The 14,159-nt window shown below is 42.1% G+C and overlaps 1 protein-coding gene and 1 long non-coding RNA gene across 3 annotated transcripts in view; one reads left to right on the top strand and one right to left on the bottom strand.

The window, feature by feature from the left end:
- Positions 1 to 48: 48 nt before the first annotated feature.
- LOC113946052 lies at positions 49 to 1,911 on the bottom strand. The gene is made up of 3 exons (XR_003527279.1): positions 1,445 to 1,911; positions 1,053 to 1,237; positions 49 to 121 (listed from the first exon to the last, which is right to left on the bottom strand). It is a non-coding gene; the product is annotated as an uncharacterized LOC113946052 (long non-coding RNA).
- Positions 1,912 to 7,155: 5,244 nt separating this feature from the next.
- The window catches only part of ATAD2B (ATPase family, AAA domain containing 2B), a 75,019-nt gene continuing 68,015 nt past the window's right edge, over positions 7,156 to 14,159 (top strand). The window contains exon 1 of one of the 2 annotated variants that reach the window (XM_027641027.1): positions 7,156 to 7,606. In XM_027641027.1, coding sequence (XP_027496828.1) covers positions 7,451 to 7,606 — 156 coding nt within the window. In that variant the 5' untranslated portion in view covers positions 7,156 to 7,450. The remainder of the gene's footprint in view (positions 7,607 to 14,159) is intronic. The other variant, XM_027641026.1, reaches the window with a different exon arrangement.

Below are 14,159 nucleotides of genomic sequence, written 5' to 3'. Positions count from 1 at the left end.
GGGAGGGAATCCTTAGGGAAGCAGGAAGGATTTAGCGGAGTTCCCTGCGCTGTGCTGGGCCTTGGAGAAGCCGCTCTCTGCGGGACGGTGGTGCTAGGAGCCATCCAAGGGCAGCCAGCACCTGGAAAAACACGGAGCAGAGTGAATGCATCGCCTGCACCTGCATGCTGTTTAATAAGGGTTGGGGTTTCAGCCCCCAATAATTAGCGATGCACTATAAAACATTTTAAATTAACCTAAATTGAACAGCCACAACTAGCTAATTCACATTAATTAATGGGAAATCCACTGCGAATTTGCAAGTGCGATCAAAGGTAATTCTAAAAGCAGAGGTAATACTTCATTGAGTGTCGTCCTCACGTGGGACACGTTTCTGCAACCCCTTAATCACAACAATTAAAATCACATCGTTCAGAAACGTTAAAATAAGATGCTTAGTCTCGAAGTTCAGTGACGGTGAGTAACAGAAGTAGAATCTGACACTTGACAGCTATAATTTCTTCATCTTTGTAATGTACGTCACAATGCACTAAACCTTTTGAAGGCAGTTTGGATTAATCGTTAAATTTTAACTGGATGAGTTATAATTACAGCTCCTACCTCTGAATCTTCAGGGAAAATAGTAAGAAAATCGGCTTTTGTTTTGGTGTAAAATACGTAGAGTCTTATATTTCAAAATATGGATTGCTGAGATTCTCTTCTCCCTGGTTTTGTTTAATGCTTTAAATACTTCGACATTTTTGAATAGAAGGCACTTGTTTGTTACAAGGGTTACTGATTCCATTAAATGAGGTTTTATATATTTAGAACTTAAGCCATGAATATTGTAGCACTGCTGAAAAGTTCAAGGAATTAACAAAACCCTAACTAAAACATCTGAGGGTTGTTTTGCAATGCTGGACTGTTTTATATTTTCTTTCAATATTTTAAGTACACTGACTCCATTTTATTAAACACATAAATTCAGTAATGTATTTAACCCTTCCCTGGGGGCCATTTCTGCAACAATTTTACAGACCCAAAGGTAAGCATGGGGGCAAGATTGGACTTACCTGGTATAATGGTGGAGGCATCCCAGCTGCAATCACATATTGATTTAGAAGATTAGGTCTATTACTGGAAATCAGGGTACAGCTGGAGACACACTGACCTACTACAATAGTAACTGGTGTCCTAGTGAATTCAGTGGTTTCTTAAAAGCTCTTATAAGTACAGCTGTTCTCCCTCATGACTGAAACTATTGAGAAAGCATATGAGTAAGAAAAATCTTAAGATCTTCAACACTAATATAACGTAAAAAATAATTTTTTCTTAAAAGCTGGACATTTTCAAGAATGTTGTTGCAATCAAGACATCACTGAAATCCTTTTAGAGTCTGTGCATTTCATAGAGTTATTCTCTGGCAGTACACGAGATGAACAGAAGCAAATGGTCCTTTTCTTACCGTGTGTTGAATAGAAGCAAACAGCCCAGACTGTGTCTGCTGAAAAACCTCTAACAGGGTATTCATGAGATGAATACAACCATCTCATGCCCCTTTGTCAGGAGAGATCAGATGCACTGGCTCGGAAGATAGTGACAACCCCTGAACTTGTTTTATAATGTAGGAGTGAATCTCAGTGTTGACAAAGTAAAGCAGGGTTTTAGCTGCCACTGCCCATCCCATCAAGGTCATGGAAGAACCAGCTCACACAGGGTGTCTAAAAACAAGCAGAAAATTAATTTTGAAGGGATATTTTTAAACCATATATTTAACAAGGTTAACCCGTGCCAGAGGACACCGTCAGCTACCTATAATTAAACATCAGCACATCAGCTGTATTGATTGACCTTAACTTGAGATAGCAGTTGTTGCCTGAAGCCTTTTGTAAGTGTGTGAACACAGAGCTGGAACAGGCTGGGAGGGAAGTGGGACTGCAAAATAAATGGGAGAACAGGATCTGGTTATTCTGTACTTGGCTATTCCACTGACAAAGACAGCACATTCCTCTGCACAGAGTCCTTTTCCTACATAGTCCTTGAAGGAATGTTAAACCATCTAGGCTACCACATGGGGAGAAATAGCTTAAGGAACCAATGTTTTTGGGAAGTCAGCTGTGCAGTGGAAAAGCGAGTCATTGGAGATGTTGGGTGAATCAGCAATCATGATGAGGGTGTTACCCTCATGAACTGGAAGGAGTATCCACACATATTGCTGGACACTGGTACTGTAAATCCACAAGAAAAGTGAATATAGCTTCAATTTTAAAAGTAGTGTAGAACGCATAAAACCATGAAAAATTCAAGGCAGCCTGAGCAAATGTTTGCACCAGATAACACACATTTGGAAATAACATATCATGTGAATTCTCAAAGACACTCTTAAGTGAAACTACAATGATGGTATGGTAGTGTAGTTTATGAGCTCGTTCTTGGATCTGTAACAAGGAAACATACTTCGAAAGCTAAGATTGTGTGTGAGGACTAGGGAGATTTATGAGCCAATAATGTTTCTGATGGACTTGCCATGTGATCCTAATCAGGCCATTCAGCATTCTTATGGTGCTAAAGCTTATCTACACATGTGTTCATAAATGCCTATTTTTACTGTAAGCATTTTAAGACAGAGTCTGGTTTTTACTACAAAGCTATACATCACCCAGCATAGTAACAGGCTGGCGGTGCTACTTTCATATGATTAATGATTATAAGCACCAAAGTGAGATGATTTGCCATTTTTGTCCAAGATGGAAGTAATTTACAGCCTGGATGATAGTGAAAAACAGACCCTGCAGATGCCTGGCTGCAATATCATCAGCCTGTGAGTTTCACACAATTATTATTATTAGAAAAACTATCCACTGTAACCTTAGCTCAATGGGAAAAATGTTATGAAAGCTAATGGCCAGATGTGATGGAAAGATAATTTCGAAATATTAGGAAGTAAGTTTTACCACTCCCATTTAATGTTATCTAAGAAACCTACTCTCTGATCCCGCTTCAAGTTACACTGATGTTATCTAGTGTGGAAAACAATCTTCAGATAACTGTGCTGATAATGGGGATGGACATTAACTATTTAATTCTAAAACATAACTCTTATCCATTTTTAAACGACAATGGTAGTCTTCAAATAATGAGACATCTTTAATAACACAGCAAAATGCCTGCAATGTGGAGTGACTGTAGCACCTTCTGTGTTCAAGGTAGTACCAGTCCTGACAACTGGACACTGCTTGTTTGATGTTTCCAAACTTACACCCCATAGGCATATGTTAATAATGGACAATTCTCAAAGGAATAAGCACACAATCTTAATTTCCTAACATGTCCCTCAGGGAAAGGCTCAGAGCATGTTTACAAAAGCAAAATCTCTTGTGAATCTTTTCTTATTTCAAGATTCAACTGAAACCAGGAGGAGCTGACAGCATGATTGAGAGGCGCACATATGAGCTTATAAATAGAGGCCTGAAAAGATGATTTGATTTCCATTCTTTGGAATGTTACAGCTATTCAGAGATATTGCAAAGTAATCTCTGGTAAATTGCCAATGATTGAAGTAAATGGTAACTCACTGAATAGAGCCTTCTGGTCCATACTAGTCTGAAACTCGCTACAAAAGTTCTGAATAAGGGATGAAGGACTTCTTCTTTTGTTGTAACTGATTCCTGATTTCCTTCTAAAATAGGGACATGTGACAACAAAGCCTTCATCTCCAAATATTTCTTGTGTCATTAAATGCCACTCACAGAGCGAACAAGGCTTTCCTTCCTGGGTAAATTTTTAACGTCTTTTTGCATCACAATGTCCCAATATGACTTATTCCATGAGTCTTTTTTAATGGCAAGGGACTCTTGGTCAAGTACTTTTTCATATTTTTCCAATTTTCTAGTGGTGTACCTGCCACAGCAGATGTTGTGGCTTCTTCTTAAGACATATTTCAGGTATCTTAATCTCTTTTCTGAACAACTGGAGATAAAAGGATGTCGAACACTGCTGTAAGCTTTAGCATTCATTATCAGTTGGTTCCATTTGAAATATGGTCCTTCCCAATGGCATTTATTTGCAGAAGGTTTTAGATATCTGTCTGTAAGACCAAACTACAAATCTTGAAATTGAATCTTACTGGGAATGAACTCTACAAAATTTTTTTACATAATATTAGTGGAGTGTGGCTTCAGTCTTTCTCCCCTCCCTTTTTTTATTGTCTTTCATGAGTCAAAGTTCTTACCTTTTTTCCCCCAAAGCTTTTCCTGCATGTAGAGTGCTGAGGGGAGTCTAAATAGGCTTTTAATGCTGTTCTGTCTTCATATGACACTTGAACCAACAACAGATATAAAAACTGGGAACAAGTAAATTCTTGGATTAGTGAAATTACTCTAAATCCCTTTCTACAGTAATTCATCTTTCATTGTAAAACCACATTTAAATCTCTAAGTATGTGTGATATATTAATCCTATGTTAACATGTTCTCTGCACTAAAAAAAATATCCAAGGAAAGCCACTGAGCAAACCTTTTAACTTATGATTGATTTATTTATATTGTCAGTACTAAAAATGATGATGGGGCTTACATGGAAGCTATAGAGCCGTAATCTGAGTCAAAATAACCAGCCACACCTTCTAAGAGGAACAAGACAACTAAGAAACCTGAAAATAAAACCATCTGTGAAAAACAACCCAGGGAGCAAACATCCAAAATGAAGTGTGTCTTTCCATGTTCCCTACCATGCTAACATAATGGGAATGAAGCACTACAAATGTTCAAAGCAGTGAGCAGGGATTTTTAACTACATCAATCCCTCTACAGGAGTAGTCCCTCCGGCGTCATAAAGAGGGCTCTCTGGGTATGGCTCACAGGAATGAGCTCACAAGACTAAAATAAAGAGAAAAAAAGGACACAGCTGTGGTATAAATATTTAGCAAATGTAAAAAAATAGCTTTTAAATTGAGTACTTTCTGTTGCTTCAAGCAGATTTGGGTAAGCACCCAGGAAAATCAATTTGCTCGCATAATGACCAAGTTTATTTTACTTTTAAAAAGTCATCAGTGTTCATGAGAGGAGGAGTGCTGGTTTGAATCAGGCATGTTGCAAGCAGATGTTATGCAAGCTTCCTCAAACATCCCTGCCAATGACTGCAATCCTGAGTTATGACATTCACTGTAACTGCTGCAGTCTGGGCCCTTTTTTGGGCCACTCATCTGTTGGTTTTCCCAAACTGGGGATGATATTTTTGTGATGAATACAAAAACTTGAAGAAGAGCAACATACTTTTTGTTTCCAGACCAAGAGAACTTGAGAACCATGTCTGAGTTTCACGGCCTATCAGTAATACTGGATAGAAATGGAAAAGTACATTATTTATTATATATATGATTGTGATACTCTTATCAAACATATCTCCTGGTTCATTCCTACCGTGTATATGGTAAAGGATAGTCTCTCGCAGTTCCTTCTGTTCCTTCTTTTGAAGGATGAAAGGAAGTGATATCCAAATACCATCTTCAAAAACCCTTGTAGGTTTTTAATTATTTTGTCCTTTAGCCCAGGAGTGTATGAAATTACTACATCCTTTCATAACCTTTTAACAAATAAATGAAGAAATAAAGAATGAAAATAAAAAAAAGAAATAAAAAAATGAAGAAACTTACCAAAACCAATCTCTTGGAGCAGAACTATTCTACTTTTTAAAGATGCCGCAGATTCTGGGACAGGAGATGAAGTACTGTTGCTAATACAGATTAAAAGCTCTCAAATAGAGAATGTCAGATGAGAGAAAGACCACAGTTCCTACTCTGAAATGCACTGTATTTAGGAGTATCTCATAAAGATGAAAATTTTTTGCTATTCAAAGTAGGACTTTTTTTTGCTTGGATATTTAAATAGCCCATTTTCTTATTATATGTCCTGATGTCATTGTTGCATATTTTCTGTTTTTAAGTACACGCTCTGCCATGCTTTTTCAGACTGTAATCTCGGAAAGAAAGATGTAGGAGTAGGTAGGTAAAGCAGGATAGTAGTTGCTACATTTATTGTTCTTTACTCAAAACATTATTGTGCTTTCCATCTTTAAACAATAAAAACACTTTGATAAAGCTTGCTTGAGCCTAACAGTCGGAACCACGTGACCACTAATTTAATTATACTATTCTTTTTTGTTAAAGAAGCAGGAAGCACTGCAATGACTTGCCCAGCTGTGTCAAACGAGTCAGTATGAAAATTAAAAGGTTGAGACTTTGTCACCTACAGCTGTGTTCTTGTATTACTTGGCTAGGTTTCTTTTACAAAGCTCTAAGTTTCGGGGCTTGTGTGCAGGCACAGGGATAAGTTCAATAAAGGGCAACAAGTGGAGAGAGAGAGTCTTGCTGTACATCGGCGAGAAGGGATTGAGTTTGTTAATAGTCAGAAGTGTTATAGTTTGTGAATAGTCTGAAAAGCATTTAGGCATCCGATGTCGGGTAATACATTGTATTCTTCATCCCTCTGAAATGTGGTTATTGGATCTGTGATAAGGAAGGTGAGAGAAAAATGAGCTTTCCAAGGACCGAGCAACAAACATCAAACGCAGGCTGAGGCAACCTGGCACAACACAGGAGATATTATCGGTGACTGGTGCGGCGGGAGAAGCAAAGGCACAGTCCCGATAGCCTGGTTATCAAGGGGATTTATTAATAGCGAGGCTCGCCACGCTGTGAAACAGTTTTCCACGGAAAATTACGGAGATCCCATCCTTGGGAGACGTGTCTGCCCAAGCTGTCCTGTCAGCGCCTGGGCAGAGAGCTTCCCCGGGCGAACAGAGCCGGCGGCCGAGCACCTTCTGGGCTGCCAGCGCTGCCCTTCACCCCCCGCGACCTCGGGCGGCCGCTCCCCCCCCGCCCTTGAACTCCCCATCCCTCGGCTCAGCCCTCAGGGGGCGGCGGCGGATCCCGGGTCACGCTGGGACAGGCCCGTCCAGCGGCTCGCCAAGCGCCGAGAAGCGCACTCTGGGGTTCTGTGGGCGCTCGGACCCCGTCACAGAGCCAGAGCCAGAGCCGGTGCCGGTCCCAGAGCCGCTCCCGGGAGACCCGAGGCCGCCGCCGCCTCCCGGGGCCGGGCCGGGCCCATAGAGCGCGCGGCGCCGGGATAGAACGGCCGCGCCGGGGCCGCAGCGCCCCCCGGCGGCCGCTCGCGGGGGCGGCGCGAAGCGGGCAGAGAAAGGGAGCGGGGACAGTAATGGCGGCCAGTTAGAGCCGGGCTGAGCCCGAGAGGCGGCGGCGACAGCGGCGGGAGGAGCCGGCGCGGCTCCGGCTGCGCCTCTGCCCGGCGGAGCGGCTTCCCCGGAGGGCTTTTCTTCCTTCCTCCCTCCTCCCCCCTTTCCCCCTCTCCCTCCCCTTCCCCTCCCTACCCGAGCCCCCGCCTGTCCGCCCTCCCTCCCTCCTCCCTCCGCGCCGGCGGCGGCGGCGCCCCCCGTGTCCCCCCTCGCCGGGGCCATGGTGAACACCAGGAAGAGCTCCCTGCGCCCCCTGGGCAAAGCGGCGGCCGCGGCGGCCGGGGCCGGCAGCCATTTCATCTCGTCCCGCACCCGCTCTTCCAAGAGGGGCACCAAGGCAGATGCGGCCGGGCTGGAGGAGGCGGCGGCAGCGCGGGTGAGCACCGGGGGGCTCACGGGCAGCGACGGCGGCGGGAGGGCAGCGGCGAGGCCGGGGAGTCGCTGGAGACAGCGCCGCTGGTGCCGGGGGGGCCGCGGGCAGCAGGGTCGGCGGGGGGCGGGTGCCCAGACGGGCTGTCGGGGGGACGGCGGGCAGCCCGCGGTGAGGAGGCACCGCGGAGCCGGCGGGGACGCGGGGGCGGCTGCGGAGGAGCCGCAGTCCCTGCGGGGTCAGCGGCGGGGCGGCGGGGGGCGCTGACAGGGGCGGGGGGCGGCGGGGACACGGTCGGCGGAGCTGCCGCGGTGCTGGTGCCGGGCCGGTGCCCAGCGGGCGGGGGGTCCGGGGGGTCCGGCGGGGTCCGGCGGCGCGGGGCTCCCCCTGCGGCCGCGCCCGGCGCTGCCGCCGCCAGACAAAAGTTGGGAGCTGCGCCCGCAGCAACTTCGCAATAATCCTCGGCCCGGGTTTGTGTGGTGGTTTTTTTTTTTTTTTTTTTTTTTTTTTGTGTGTGTGTGTGTGTGTGTGTGTGTTGTTTTTTTTTTTTTTTTTTTTTTTTTTCCCCTTTCCCTGAATGACCTCGATTCGGCCGGCGGCTGCGCCGGGAGGAAGCTGGTGTTTGGGAAAGCCCCCCCCCCACGGCCGCCCCGTTTTTGTGGCAAGGAGGGTGAGATTTTGCCGTCAAGTTTAAGTGCTTTCCCAGCAGAATTTACTGTGGTAGCTTTGGTTGGACGGGCTGAATGGCAAGTGGAATTCTGCAGCTGGATTTGGAGAATTTAATATTTGGTGAATTCCAACTGGAAGAAAGAATTCGTGAGACTCTCTTCTTCCTTATTTCTAGTCGGCTTTGTTGACTAGAACTGGGTTTTTGGTGTTTGTTTTGTTTTGTTTTGTTTTTTTTTAATTGGCAGAGAATCAATTAGGTTGGAAAAGACCTCTGTGATAATTGAGTCCAACCTTTGACCGAACACCACCTTGCCAGCTGGACCACGGCTCTAAATGCCACGTTCAGTCCTTAAACACCTCCAGGATCGTGACTCCACCACCTCCCTGGGCAGCCCGTTCCTAACCCTAACCCTTTCTGTGAAGAAATTTCTCTTATAAGAGGAATTATAGGCAGGACTTTACTTGAAACTTCACGTGTTGCTTTGAAGGTTTAAACTAGTAGTTATAGCTGCGTGCTCTGCATGTATATTAGAAAAACAATGTAAATATGGAAGTGAAAATTGAGGGTCAGAAGGACAGTCCTGCATCAACTGGCCACATCCCAGCCCTGCTAAGGAGGAAGTTAATCAGACAAGCAAAAAAACAGCAATAATAGCTGGAGGCAGATCAGAAGGATGACACCTGGAATTCTCACGAAAACTTTTGCTCCATTCTTTTGGTCTTAAAATACTGAAAACACCTCAGATTACTGACTAGATACTCCATACCTTCTGTGCTTCTCTTTCAGTTCTTTCATGCTTCACAGTTCTTCCCTTCCCCCATCTTACTTTTCCCTGTTCCCTATTTCTTCCTTGTTTAATTTCAGTAGACTCCTGGGGATGCAGCACCATAGCTGTAAAAAGCTGTTCTGCTTGTTCTAGTGTGCACTTTCTGTTTATTCATATCGTGGGTCTTGTGGTTTGTGAAGCAAAGTTTGGTGTAACCCTTACTGGCTTACTTTGCAGGGAGTTTGCTGCTGCTAAAAAAAGTAGCTTGGGCTTCTTTCCAAGTATTTTTAATCTGTGAATAGTATTTTTATACTACAAATCATTAAAATGTTTAAATTGTTATTTTCATGGCGTAAGGAAAGGAGATGGTGCAGAATAGTGCCAAATGTTGTAAATACTTCCCAGGATATTGCCCGTGCTTCTAAAAGAGCATTTCTTCTAAAGTTAAATGTAAATTTTGGTATATGGGAATAGACTTGTTTCACTGCACAACAAATCTCATGTGTTTGAGGTAGAATTTTTTCTTTTCTTTAAGATGTAATTGCCAAGTATGAGCAGAAGTTATCCAAGAAGAATGTTTTGTAAAATATATATCTCTCACTGTATTTTAAAGTTGTCTTTGTACAACTCTTTTTATTCTTCAGATGGAAGTACTGTCAGCAATGCAACGTCTTTCTGAGCTTCTGAATCTTCTTGAAGTAGTGCCAGAGAAGGATCTCAGTGATTAGGACATGAATAACTGTAGCAGTAGGGAGACAAAGCCTTTGCTTTTGGAAGCGACTGTCGGGAGGCAGATAGTGAGGCTGTGTTCTGTGCAGAAGGCGTGCTGGGATCGTCTTCATGCAGTTGTATGTATTTTTTTTTTTTTGCAGTTGACTGGAACAGTGTGTCCATTTTAAATCTTTTGGGTGTCATGTCAGGAGACCCAGCCTTGCTACCAGCAGTTAAGTGGGTTAATGGGCAGCTCGAGTTTGGAGCTTTGGTGGGAATGGGATGCTTCTTATTTGCACTGTTTGACTTAATTTTCTTCCATGGAGGTTCTGACTTGGACACCCAGAGAAATGCTCTTTGGTGGCAATGCTTGTGGCCCACCTTTCAGAATGTATTTTGAAAGATCATCTATCTCTTTCTTATTAGCAACAAAAACTGAGTTAGTAACCTAATGACATCCTGTATGATGCTGAGTAGACCAGATGAGGGGTTAGGAGTTGCCTTCCACCTCTTTTGTATCTACTTCAATTTTTGTCTCCTTTTTTCCTCCTGGCTACTTCTGGTATACTTCTGGTTGTGGCTTTTTTTTTTCTTTTTTTTTTTTTGTTTGTTTGTTTGTTTGTTTTGTTCCCCCCCCCCCATACGCATACAAGGATAGGCTCGAATCTCTCCTTTCCCAAGAACTTGAGTTAAGTTTCTAGTCTTCTGCTTCAATATTATGCTGAATTACATATGAGTAGTGTGTGTTTTTGTTTGTTCTGAGTTTGGGCTGTAATAGTCTAAATGCCTTTATCACGTTCAGTGTATTCCCTCTGTAGTACTTGCTGAGCCCAGAGAAAGCAATGACGTCAGGCTTTGCAAAGTAAACTGGTTTGAATTATTGATTGGCGACCACGCAGTCAGCGATGAAGATGAATACATGTGCGTCTGTCTCCTGACCAGAAGCCAGATTAAAATGAACAAAATCCCTCACTAAATGGATCAAGGAGCCAAGAAGTTTATTGTCTGAGATGATGTCATAGCAGAGTGCATAGAGAGGGTACAGAGGGGAAAAACTGGCCTTTGTTTTCTTCCTGCATCTAGGACTGATTTACACACTGTTTAGTAGAAATTGAAGTTATGCTTACATAAATTTATATTCAATCTTTATACAAATTATATGTATTTTTTTTCTTTCTAGCCTTAAAACTTGGAAAATGTTCTGGCTTTATATTAAAGCATTCTGACAAGAAAAGTGCATCAAAATCATGTAAAGTTTTCAGAAACAGAATTGTAACATAAGGCTTGTAAATCCAGTGGAATTCATTCACACTGTTAAAAAATTGAGGATACTGTGACCATAAGTGGTTAAATTTGTGATTTATATCTACTAATGTCTGATGTTTTCAGATACTGAGTTGTGATTGCTGGTAACATTTGCTTGGCAATTGAAATGATTTTTCTCAGTCATCTCAAAACACAAATCAAAAATGTTGATCAAGAAAACTTACGAATTTATTGTGAAATAAACACTTAAATTATGTCAGCGTACTAGTTAGACATTTTAGAAATGTATACAAGATTAGCTTAATTTAATTAGCCAAGAAAGCATTAGCAGTGCCTTAAGAGGTACTTGAGGGCACAGTGATAATTGTAACACATGATCCTCGCTAAAAGTAGTGCTGCCAACATCGTTCAACTTGCTCAGTGGCAACGTAGAGCTCTCCATTGTGCTTAATTGCTAATGGGAGCAAACAGGGGCTGGAGGATTGACATCGGGTGCTGCAGTGTGGGAAGGTAGAAAGCTAAGCAGCATATTTGTGCTCTGTGATGCCAGTACATCTCAGTGTGTCCTATTGTAATTCCTCAGTCTGTAGCAATAGAAGTGTTTTTTCTGATTTCTGGGTAGTACAATGTAGTTTTTGTAGCATAAACTCATTGCCGTGTTTTACTCCTTGAGAGGCCTTTAATGGTCAGCTGTTGAAAACATAGAAAAATAACTTAAAGAAATTATTATAATTTCTCTTAAAATACAAGTTTCAAATATAACCCATAGAGCTTTCTAAAAATTAAATTTTCCTTTATGAGAGAGCCTGATTGACATTAGCATGTTTTCTTTGTTGTCTATGCAAAGTGTCTGGTAGTGTTCTGAATGCTCTGCTGTTTCAAATAAAACTGTAAAAAAGTTAGATTTTCCTCCTTTGCTGGATAAATGACACTTGCTGGCCACCTGCATGTAAAGCTCTTACAGGGAAAAAAGCTCCTCTCCAATATCTATGTTTTAAAGAACGGAACTGCCTTCCTGTTTGAGTTTACAGTAGCATCAGTAAAGGTGCTGAGGTTAATGCTTTTACAGTTCTTTGAAATACATCCTGAAATAAGAGAGTCTTGTGAAGTTATTCCAAACAATTTAATTTAAAGGAAGAGTCCCAGGAAAGCTCATATTTTTGGTGTGTAATAAAATGTCGGGTTCTTTCTGGTTTAGTGGTCTGCTGCTCTTTTGGGACTTAGCAGGGGAAAATCAGTGATCTAAAACGAATTGTGCAGGCTGTTCCTTGGTAGCGTAGTGTTAATACAGCTGTGAGCAGTGGGAAATGGAGCAATTGTTGGAAGCAATCTGTGTTCAGGATTCTATCAAAATACCATACAGTTGGCATTTGTAATCCTTTCACGTTTCTAAAGGGGTGTCCTGAGCTTGAATTCTTCCTGTGTATCCTGCCAAATCAGTCTGGGCCCCCGTCATAGGTCAAGACACCTGTGAAGTGTCCACGGCTTGTTTTGGGAGGCAGGGGTGCATCCTGTAGGAAGCTGGCTGTCCTTGGTGTCACGCTGTTCCAGGGCCTTCAAAGGAAGCAATATAAAGACTAATCCAGTGAGTAGATGAGAACTCCAAAGAATACTCAGGAAATGGTGTTGATGTTTGGTGTGCTGCATTGCTTCCTCTGAATATTGGGCTTGTCCCCAAGTCATATTAAAAACTGCTTCTCCAACCACTCTGTCTCAATCTGAACTTCAAGCAGAAGGCTTGACCCATGGCCGTGAGACAGCCCATGACAATTTTGCAGGAGTGGCATACAGCTTGGGGTTATGCAAGATAATTAGCTCAGGTAATTACATTCTGATCGGCTGCATCCCCCTGCAGTTTCAGTTGGATGTGGTACGATTTTGCACATCCTGTCCTAAATTGTTGAGTGTTTGCTACGCTGTGGAAAAGTTTTAATTCCAATCTAATGATGCTTTAAATGATTTCTGTGTAAAAACTTCATAAGAATCTTCTCAAACTAAAGCTTGCAGCAAGTAGGCATCAATGAGCTGAAGCTTTCACTGCTCTTATTTTGCAGCTGTGACCCTTTTAAAGGTTGCTGATCGTTTATTAGATGTTTTAGCTCTAATGGATTACTTTGTGTGTGGGTAATACTGCTCATGAACCCATTTATTGCAAAGGGAGCTGACAATATGTTTTTAGCCTCTTTTTGTGTACACTTCATGCTTTGCTGCTTTTTCTAAACAATTTTTCAGTCTGACTTCACTCTTGAAATATTGTCTTTATTACCTTTGATGGGATTTTCATGGTTTATTTTAACCATTAATTCTGCTTTAAATTGTTCAAGTGTTGTTTTGCATTTATACTTGCTTGGACTCTCTTCCTGAATAAATCTAGTTTCTTTTTGCTTGGTAGCTATTTAAACAGGCAACTTTTCAACCAGTTGTAAGATTAATGTGTAATCTTCTGTAAGCCTTTTGATTTTACACTGCTGAGTATGTGTATGCTATAATAGCTTCAACTCCAGCTGAAGTAGGTATGAAGGAGGCAGTTTTAGTTCTATCAGAAGTACAGAATTTAAAAGCTTCTCCAAGTTCCATAATTTTTTTTGTAGCCTGTACTGATTTTTGTGGTTTTATCTTTATGCTTCTATTAGTGTCTGTTAAGAGTCTAACTAATCTAAAGCTTTGGTGCAAAGTTTGTGTCCACTTGCAGTTGGAGTAGATGCTTTGGTTTGGGTGTTTTCATAATTTGAGAAATGGGCTTTTTGCTTTTTCCAGTCCCCAGTCAGTTTCCTCATTTTAAATGGGTAAATTGTTGAACCAAGCTATTTAAATAACCTGAAATGAAGAAGCTGTTCATTCTGTACATGTGGAAGAGATTACTCGCACTGAAATTTGTTGCCATGCTTCAGCAATCCCTCATTCCAAATACTTAATAACTATCATCTATTATTTCTCTGATTTATCTTTCAGGCCTTGAATGTTGTTTTTATCTTAAGATTTCATATCACAATTGTACACAATTTAAATATTTTCTTCTTTTGAAATACTCTCTTCAAGTGCATTGTAGTTAGGGATGCAGAGTGTTTTTAATCTCAAGTTTTTTTTCACACAGAAGGCCACCTTCCTGTAGCTTACCTTGCTACAGACACTTCCTTGTTTAGTTT

This window comes from Corapipo altera, unplaced genomic scaffold, assembly GCF_003945725.1.
Source record: "Corapipo altera isolate COAL_440 unplaced genomic scaffold, ASM394572v1 46, whole genome shotgun sequence".
Taxonomy (NCBI): domain Eukaryota; kingdom Metazoa; phylum Chordata; class Aves; order Passeriformes; family Pipridae; genus Corapipo; species Corapipo altera.
The sequence above is the reverse complement of the archived record's forward strand: the minus strand, read 5'-3'. Positions and strand labels throughout refer to the sequence as shown.